The sequence below is a fragment of the Hydractinia symbiolongicarpus genome, chromosome 6 (genome assembly GCF_029227915.1).
Source record: "Hydractinia symbiolongicarpus strain clone_291-10 chromosome 6, HSymV2.1, whole genome shotgun sequence".
Taxonomy (NCBI): Eukaryota; Metazoa; Cnidaria; class Hydrozoa; order Anthoathecata; family Hydractiniidae; genus Hydractinia; species Hydractinia symbiolongicarpus.
The window spans coordinates 13,760,725-13,770,338 of NC_079880.1; the positions used below are offsets into that span (position 1 = coordinate 13,760,725).

At 39.9% G+C, this 9,614-nt stretch overlaps 1 protein-coding gene across 1 annotated transcript; it reads right to left on the reverse strand.

Moving 5' to 3' along the window:
- Positions 1-8,491: 8,491 nt before the first annotated feature.
- On the reverse strand, positions 8,492-9,247 carry LOC130648065 (prolyl hydroxylase EGLN3-like). Its single transcript, XM_057454084.1, has one exon. The coding sequence runs from the start codon at positions 9,245-9,247 to the stop codon at positions 8,492-8,494; it is 756 nt and encodes a 251-aa protein (XP_057310067.1).
- Between the last annotated feature and the right edge of the window lie 367 nt (positions 9,248-9,614).

The window sequence follows — 9,614 nt, forward strand, 5'->3', positions numbered from 1 at the left end:
TTTGGCCAGGCAGCCTATGCAGGTATTGGTTCTACTATTACCCCTTCTTTTGAACCTATGAAACGGTAATATTTTTCAGCATGCTCTACAACATAACACATCCATTTAGTAATGCGTCCTGTGCCCGCTGTAATTCCATGGCGACGTCGGCAAGCGTTGGAGTATTGAAAGTTTCGTCGTATCTGAAGCGTACCCTATTATTTACGTGCCTCTCATAATTTTCCCAGGTATAGCCCTCATTAACCTGGGTTTGAATGTGATCCTGGAGGATCATAATTAACTCATATAATGGTTGCATATAAGTGCGACGTTTGGCATGGCCTTGTGTAATACTCCCGAGATAAAAGCAGGTAATGCATGTTTTTGTTAGCTGACCTTTAACCTTTGACGTGAACCGGGGAGGGATTTTAAGCATTTAAAACACTGCTTGGCCTCTTCCATATTTTCTATATCTCAGTGAGATATAGAAATTTCACTAGGCGGTCTATTTCGGAGCTATTAAGGATTTCTTATATCACCCCTGCTTGATGGCGTATTCGTCGAGCAAAATCGCGGCTGTCATGTAGCCGGCTAGTTTCAAACCGTCTTCTATGTCCATCTTAGCACCCGACATGGAAACCTCAAGGCCTTTTTTCCACCCATAGCGAGAACACTATCAAGATAGTGTACGAGACAAGCCTGACAGACTCCCAAAAAGCATCAATAATCTTAGGACCCATATTTTCATCATGTTTGCTTGCCATTTATTAGGTGTTATTTTTTAGCAAAATTCATTGCATCTTGAAGATGTCAATCTGAGACGGGATTTTGCCATGTTTCCCCTGTTGCGGCTCTGGATGGGCTGCCGATGTGGTGTTTTGTGATTCACTCTTATCCCTGATAATATACCAAACCCCGACACCTATAGCAACACGGCTAAAGTTCCTACCCCATAGATGTGGACACTGTCCATTGACCGTACGGTGCTGGTCCCAGAAGAAGTTTTGACTGCAGGCTGTACAATACCCTCTTGTTGCTTCATTTTTTCCTTCCTTTTCTTCATCAGTGCCGCCAACTTGTGTCCTTGCTCTACTCTTCCCGGATGCTTTGGCGGCTTTGTAATGACTCTCCCCTCTTTGTTTTGTTCCTCTTCACTCATTCATTCTTATAGCACCGTCTCGGCCGACTCCACCTCCTTTTCAGCATCCTCCTTTTTTTTACCCATATGCCGAGCGGTATGGCCAGACACGCCAGAAAATTATAGTAAAATTTAAGCATGTGCAACTTCCTGAGTTCACATACCGCGATACCGCACTGGTAGGCTCTATCGATAGTACACTTATGCTTACCCCTTCTTACCTCATACGCATCCCAATCTCTTCAAGGTCCTCCAGGTACAGGCTCTGCAGGGCTGTATCAACCTTCTTTTAATCCCTCGCAAACGTAGTATGTGCGTGCCTTGCAAAGTTTTCAATCATCTTGCCGTAGAACGAGTTGCTATTCAACGTTCCCGTATTCCCCGCAATACGCTTGTCGGGGTTTTTATCAGCCTGTCGTCGTGCATCAGCAATCTCTTCTGGGAACCATTCAAAGGGCTTACCTCTAGCATGCTTGAGAAACTGGCAAAAGGCAGTCACTTTCAGCCCATGGTCAAGGTACCATTTTAGCACAGGGGTATACAGTAAGATTTTTGCAGCTCTCATCAACCCCAATAGCTTACGTGTACCCGGAAACGCTTGCGACCCGTAGTTTTTAAGTATTCAGTCATGTGCTCGGGGATTTGATCATCAGGTATCTCCTTGACGACAAACAGGGGGGGCTATTTCGCTGAATTTGTCATGTAGGTAGTCGGGTACCTCGATATCAACCTGGGCAAACCCAAACAACGACCCATCATCCATCACACCCTGCGTCAGTAGCTCCAGCTGATGTGCCGATGTCAGTGTGGCCACCTTGATCCACTGTTCCTTCCCACAGGAAAAGTTTTGCATCAAGGTACTCGGGTAGAACATGTTTGCATCATACCCTAGAATAGTCTTGCACTTGTGAGTTTCCTTGTACACGTGAGATCTAATACCGGTCACTTTGCGTTCGTTGTATCTACAGAATACGATCGCGGGACCATCCACCATCCCCGTCCGTAGGAGCTCGTACGCTTCATTGTTCGTAAATTTGTCACAAGTTTTCTGTACCTCCTTGTAGGCCTTACAAGTCTTGCTATAGCAAGAGTTCTTACACCTATGCCTGCATAGGTCTCCCGGAGCGTATAGCTCTAACTTTGGGTCCAGCCGTAGAGATTTGTTCAATACGTAGCGCATCGACACGCCCGGAATACTGACCGCGTCCTTCAAAATATCTATCTCGTCATCGTAATACTGCAACCTCGTCCTGTCCACGGCTTCAATGAACGGTTCCACATCAGCTAGGTTGTACTCACGCAACCAGTCCATCATGGTGACGCAGCTTCTCCTGTAAAAATCGGCGCGGAATTTCTCGTAATCTTCGCTGGATAGTGTGTTTTTCCCACTTAGCCGGTTATAAAAATCCTCATGCGCGACAGGTCCAACATGGTTCAAATTCTCGTGGCTCGTCAACCATACATACGGAAACACGAGCTTTTGGGGCTTACATTCCAACGACTTGCACCAACCTTCATAGCTTAAACCAGGAGCAAGGAAATTTTTGATATCTAGAAATTTAAATCTTGAAGTAGTGAGGAACATGTAGTCATTATCTTTTTTCGCCACTTTGATCTTATCGCCTTGCGCGATCTCTTCGACAAAATACCGCTTGATCAGGTTGATGTCGTACTTGCCAGAATTAAACCCTATTACAACCACTTGATTTATCCACTCGTTCCACAACTCCTGGTTCTTTTTAGGGAGCATGTCAAAGTCGTTGGGCTTCGGGTACATTCTCTCGACCTCTTTTACAATGAGGGCATGCCTCTTTTCCAGCTCCTCCACAAACTGTTTAACCAGGATTTTGGGGTCCTCGTGCTCGATGGACGTTGGTGACTACTCAAACTATCGGCAATACTAACACTTATGGGAACATGTCTTGAAAGGTATGCTAGATCGGAGGCTTGCTGGTAATTTAAAGGTAGGAGGGCCTCAAAGTCAAATACAATGTAATGAGGATGTGGTCTGAGCTCCTTGTGAAAGTACCTCTTGATTTTAGGTCGTTCTTCACATTCCCAAGCTGTGACAAGGTTATACCCCTGTTCCTGTATCATCCTTTCCTTAGGCAGAGTTGCAGTGTAATGAGTCGTGTCCGTTTTGGTTCTCTCGGACAGACAGGGACATCCGTGCCACTTACAACCGTTGTACTCGTAAACAGTTTTTGTGACAGGCACATAGCCATCAACTCTCCACTCCCTTTTGCCATCACGAATAACACGTTCACCACGATGACCACATAGAGAATGATGAATATGTCTTCCGGTTTGTTTTGACATATATTCTATCCATTATGATGCATCATAGCTATACCCCTCATCGTAAAAGACCTTCTCGGCCCTGCTTGGCATACGTTTCACCTTCCCCCTTTGCAAATGATCGTCGTCTTGACACCCTCGCATTCGCTCCTCTTATGCCGCGTAAGAGAAAAGGCGTAATTAAACTTCTGTTTACATACTTCGGATTCCCAGTGCTGGGTCAGCACATCTAAATCCTTGATGTAAAAACAGTGCCTATCCAGCATACCTAGATTGATAGTGTCTAACCCCACTTTGTGTTGCTTTTGACCATAGACGAGTCGCCATGGTGCTTTATCAGAGTTTGTCTTGGGCTCAAATAGCCTAATGTTGACCTTAAATTGCTTGGCAGTCCCCTCCAAATCCACCAGCCTCGTAGGCCTGACGTCATCACGCTTAAGCTTAGAGTACCCGTAGTACTCTCGAGCTAAGGTGAGGGCTGGCCTTGTTAGAAACTCTGTTCCCCGTTTTACGTTAACCTTATCCCTTACAGCTAAGCATCTCCAAAAGCATAGGCTGTCCGTTCTGTCATACCCACCATCCATGGCGTGGATGCACCTTTTTTCGCAACCAATCCGGGAGAGGGCTGCATCCCAAAAGAGGTTCAAGCGTACTTATCACCTTGATCAGTGACCAAAGACAATTTTTCCCTCATATGCTCCTGGAGTCTCGGTGGTTCTAGTGGGTGGTAAATAAGCCCTGGTCCAGAACTCGTAATCCTCCAGATCGAGACGCTTCATCTCGCATTCTTCTACGAACGCTTCGATTTCCGCCATGCTTGACAGCGACCTGAAGCTTTTAGCTTTGTGATAATCACACATCGCCCCACCCTTGTAAAAATCATAGCTAAAGCTATACACAACCTTAACGCGCATTTCTATATGTGGCGTGTTTTTTTGCGCAATCGCGTCCTTCAGAGATTGATTCAAATGCCTTTTAAACCGCCATGTATTGATCCTATTTCCATCCTCCAACATCTGGATATCGTCCTCAGGGCCTTGATATTTAATATCCTCCGTGTAGTCATCTATTGTCTCCTGTTCAATTTCATCGTGAAGCGTTGTACCTCCCGAAAGTTGTTCCTTTGCCCTGTTGTAATAGAATGCAACGGTATCCCGCACACTCTGTAGTCGATTGGCAAGGCGTCGCAAGTTGCTGCCACTGGTGCCGACACAGTGCTACATAGTTTACTGATGGCATTCCTGAACCAACTCATCTTTATTATATACATAGTCTTTTGAAAAGTGGGTGCTCTGGTATTTGCTCAATTTTTGCCGAGCATGTTGGGAATTTCCCTACTTATTTTTGTATATTAGGTACTTCACCTTGATATGAATGACTCAACACCACTTTAGGGATTTTTTATGCATATTAATAGATTTTTGTGCAATGGGGCGTGACGAAAAGTTGTGACGTCACAAGCAAAATTCTGTGTGATAATTTTTATAAGAGTTTGACCGTGTTTTTTAAAACGTCTGGTTCCATCCCTACACTAGCTTGAATAAGTAAGGCTAGCTATAGCTAACTAGCTGGCTTTAGCAGAATGTTGCCTCGAAATCTGCGTTTTTAGTCAACATCTTAAAATTAGCTTTTAAATTTTAGGCATGGCTTGAAAACGTGATTATATTTTCATCCTAACATGTGAAATCATACTGAAAATAAGTTTTCCTATAGATACAAAGTATTTAGTAGAAGAAAGGGTTAAAAGAAAACCTGCAAACCTGACACTATCACTTCCAAACCAAAATGGTTATGACTACACGGTGAAGCGGTTATTAAAAAACGTAACCTGTACCACACATTCAGGTGAAATGTTTCGGTATAGGTATGCAGTAAATCGTAAATCAAGTCAAGTGGACACAACATTATAGTGTTTCGGGTGTCATAAATGTTTCAAAAAGTAACTTTCCCGCAACTTAAGCTGAAATATAAACATAGTTTCGAAGCCGTTGTTACCTCATCATAGCAAAAATAGTCCGACAATATCTTGTTTATTTTTTTCGGGACGCTGAACGCTTAGTACAGGTGGACTGTATTGCAAATTTGTATAGGCATAATACCCTTTTCAAAAGAACATTATCGCAGCCTCAATTTAAATAAAAATACAGGAAACAGTCCGTTGTTAACACCCAGCTTAGTGTTTAGTACGGGTTGTTACCCCCATCACAGCGAAAACAATCGGTCAATATATTGTATTTTGCGGAATAAATTTCTGTGAATTAATTGTCACACCCGGCTGAGTACTCAGTACAAAGGACAATAGACCGTGTCGCACATCTATATAAAAGTATTGCTCTTTTCCAAAAACACGTTATTGTAGCTAAAATTACTCCTACCTAGCTAACTGCTTGACTGTTGTTACCCTGTGAAAGTTTAATACTTAATTGTGACACCAAGTTGAGCGCTTATTGGCGTGGTACTCTTAAAAACTTTATCATGACTTCGGTTTAAATATAAACACATCTTAAAGCCCGTCGTTACAAAATATGGAGACTGTTGTTTTATCAATAAAGTTTTGTTGACGTTTATAGCACAGTAGATGTACTGCAAATAGTATAAGAAAGGTTAATTTAAAATTCTATATTTGGCTACTTTCACTTTTTAGCTAGATGTAGCTAGCTACCAGCATCCACAGCCCCAGGTGCAGCTGAGTGAAAGTCAGATTGGTAAAGATAATACAAAAATAAAAAATGTTGGCTTACATAAAAATCAAATGAAGTAAAGTGAATGAAACCCTTAAAACAATAACTGGCTTGATACTCTCTTATAAATCTACGTCTGTAGTGGAAATATTAAAAATGGTTTCTATAGATTTATACAAGGCTAGAAAACGTGACAGTATATTTACCCTAATCCCTAAAAACTTATAAAAAAACTAACACAAAGCTTTAGGAGACTGGTTAGCTATAGCTTGTCTGTTAGGTAAACAAAAATGTGTAAACAAGCAGAAAAATGCCTGAAAAAATTGGCTAGAAAAAATTGTAATCGTGTTAGATGAGGAATAGTGTTCTTAGAAGTATTTTAAAGTAAAGAAAAAAGGAAAATATTTAAGAAATTGTCCTATTTCCAGCACTGAGTTGTTTCGACCTCCTGCCAAATTTTGGACTGCTTCCGGGGGTTTCCATACAAAGGAATGTAAAGAGCTTTAGTTTCTGATTGGCCATTTACCTAAAAATCCCCTTCTGATTGGCCCTATTTTAGCGGGAACTCTTCCCTGTGCTAGCGGGGCCCCGATGGGTTACTCGTCCTTGCCCTAGCGTGTTAGTATTTTTGTGCGTGATACAAGTCGCTTTTGACGCACGAACAGACAGACAGACGCGACTATTATTTTAGAGACTAGTCGGTGACCGTGGAAAATTCCTCGGGCTCGCCTGTCCTTTATATATCGCATATTATGTTTCCATAACAGACAGACAGATGACGGCTATAATTATAGAGATTTGGATAGATATGTTTTGTCACTAAACCTTTACGGATACAAAATGCATCAGATGCTATGGCCAATTCACTAACTCTTTTCTACAACGCGGCCTGGGTATCAGTGAAAGATCTAACTTATTTGACTTGTTGTACCAAATTATTCACTCTATTTTTTCGTATTATTGTTTCGTATTATTATTTTCGTATTAAATATTTTTTTCGCGAAAAGAGAACGGAATAATCTTTGTTGTAGTTTCATTCTTCATTCTTTACTTGTATTTAACATCTTAATAAATGTAAGAGCTAGTCCAAATTTAGATAAACCAGCTCACCATGTGTTTGTAATGATAAACCTGGCTGCTTGATAATATTTCGTTCCACTGATTTCTCCTTTTAAAAAATATCGCCTAATGAACGGGACTGAAACCAAGTTTGTCTTACGTTATTTTCTCACGTGTAATTAAAACTAATTAAAGAATGCAAAGCCGCACATTAAAAACTCTAATTGGAGCCACCGATCATTTGTTTACGTATAAAGCGAGGCGTGTTCTTTGTCTTGTTTGCTTCGCTAATGAGCGTTGCCGTAGATATGGTTAAATTCAAACACGATATTACAAACGATTTATATATTGTTGTGGTCGAACTTACTATGAATTTTAATAAGAAGAGTTTTGAGCTATCTTTTAGGCATGATCATCCACAATAATATTTTAATAAGTACTAACACATCGTTTCTTTAAGAGGGTTTTGTTCATCAAGGTATCTTTATATTCAACCGATCAGGGTCAAGGAGGACATTAGTATCACCTATATCTAACTCATTTGAACTTTTTTCATCCGGTTATCTTAGCGCAGGACTAAGGCGATCTAAATCAAAATTCTAAGTTCACAGGCCAGAAAGAAAAAGATATATTTCGTCACGATATAAAATTTCTGAACATGTAAACAATTGTTTAAATCATGTGACATTTTTCGTACATTACGCATACGCATTGTGTGAAAACTTATCCCGCTCAGTTGAGCTGTTTTATTTATTTTTTGTTATATTTTTACTTTAAAAATATACTTGGTCCGTATATATGACTTTACGTGCATAAGCACTTAAGACAACTTTTGAGTTATTTGTACTATTCTGATGTCTTTTTTACTTAAACTAATTTTTTGAACGGTTGTTCACTAACGTACTGTCCTCGGTGAGACACTCAGCGTGGTTAAAAATTCGATTGACGGAGAGAACAAATGTATGCAATGACCTAAACATATTTATTCGTTTCATAAAATGAAAATGAATTTCGTTCGTTTTGTATAACAAAAAAGAACTACAGAAGTTGAGGAGAAAAATATTTGTTCTTATTTATTTTATTGGTAAATTTTATAATTTCGTGCCCGGAATTAGACTTTTTACTTGTTTGTAGCTAAAGTTATTTTCCTATATGTATATCAAGTTTCAATGATCATCAACATTGCAACGCAATTCAAATAAGTCAACAAACTTTAACATACGTTTCCATGGCGTTGCCAAAACAGTTATCTAGCAATTTTTGTGTATCTGTGTGTGTATGTAGAGAGATGAAATACATCATTACACCGCATCATTACACCGCATAAACATCTCTTTTAAATACATAAACTTCTTTTTTTACGAAGAGAAGCTTGTCGTGAAAACACGGAGATGTCATTTTTGTAAATGTCGCTATTTATAATATCGTCTAACATATCAACCTCATCTGTTCTCGTGCAAAGTTCATTTTCTATATCATTGAGCATGGAGCCAAAATACCACGATGTTAACGAGAATATGTCTCCCTTGCAAGCGAGCGTTTCTTTTTTTATTCGCTCATCCGACCAATGAATAACAGTTCTATTAAAAACCGGCTCCACATCATAATAATGGCATTTTCGTTCAACATAAAATCGTGTTATCCCACCATGTGTTTCTTTGTTATAATTCTTGTTGCAGTAATATTCGATTGTTAAAAGCCTACCATTGTTGTTGGGATTGTCAATGTGTTTTTTATAACCAAAACTGCCAGTAGGATAGCACGAAAACTGTATGTGAGATTTGTGAGTTATGATAATATTACTCCCACGAAAGGAGCTTTTCTGTAACACTGCCATCATGTTATCAAAGGCTTCGATAACCGTCTTTATGTTCTTATTACCATTTCCTTCGCCTTTCAACCAGCATATTTGATCGCTTCGGTAAATCTTCTTGTTGAATTTACACGAGGAATTAATCGCTTCAAAGCACATCCCCGGGCAGGAATATATATAGGAGGCTTCCTGTTGAACTTTCATTGCTACCTCGTATGGTAAGAAATTGTCAATGACGCACAATCCAACATCATTCAAAGCTGAATGAATTTTCTCCATACTTTGTTTCGGCACGTTATATACTTGAAATGCTTCAACGTGATTTGCTAACACCTTTTATAACTTCTGAACGTGCACAGAAATCTTTTTGGTCCGGCTTACCAATCTAGAAGTATTATAGATTACATGAACAAGTGGAAGTAGTCTAGATAGCTCTCTGCACGTAAGAAAACATGGTTTTTAGCACGTCGCATTTTATACACAACTTATGGCATGTCGCCAATTAGTGTTGTTACCACTGCTTTTAATATTTTAAATATTATGAAGGGTATTATCTCTAATCATTAATCAAAACCGGAACTAAGTTGCATGCTTTTATATTTTTTTAATTAAATAAAAAGGGAAATGTTTTTTTCCTCTTTCGATA

Bases quoted from the DNA above. Each gene is read 5' to 3' on its own strand.
- LOC130648065 (XM_057454084.1), bottom strand. From the start codon at position 9,247: ATGGAGAAAATTCATTCAGCTTTGAATGATGTTGGATTGTGCGTCATT.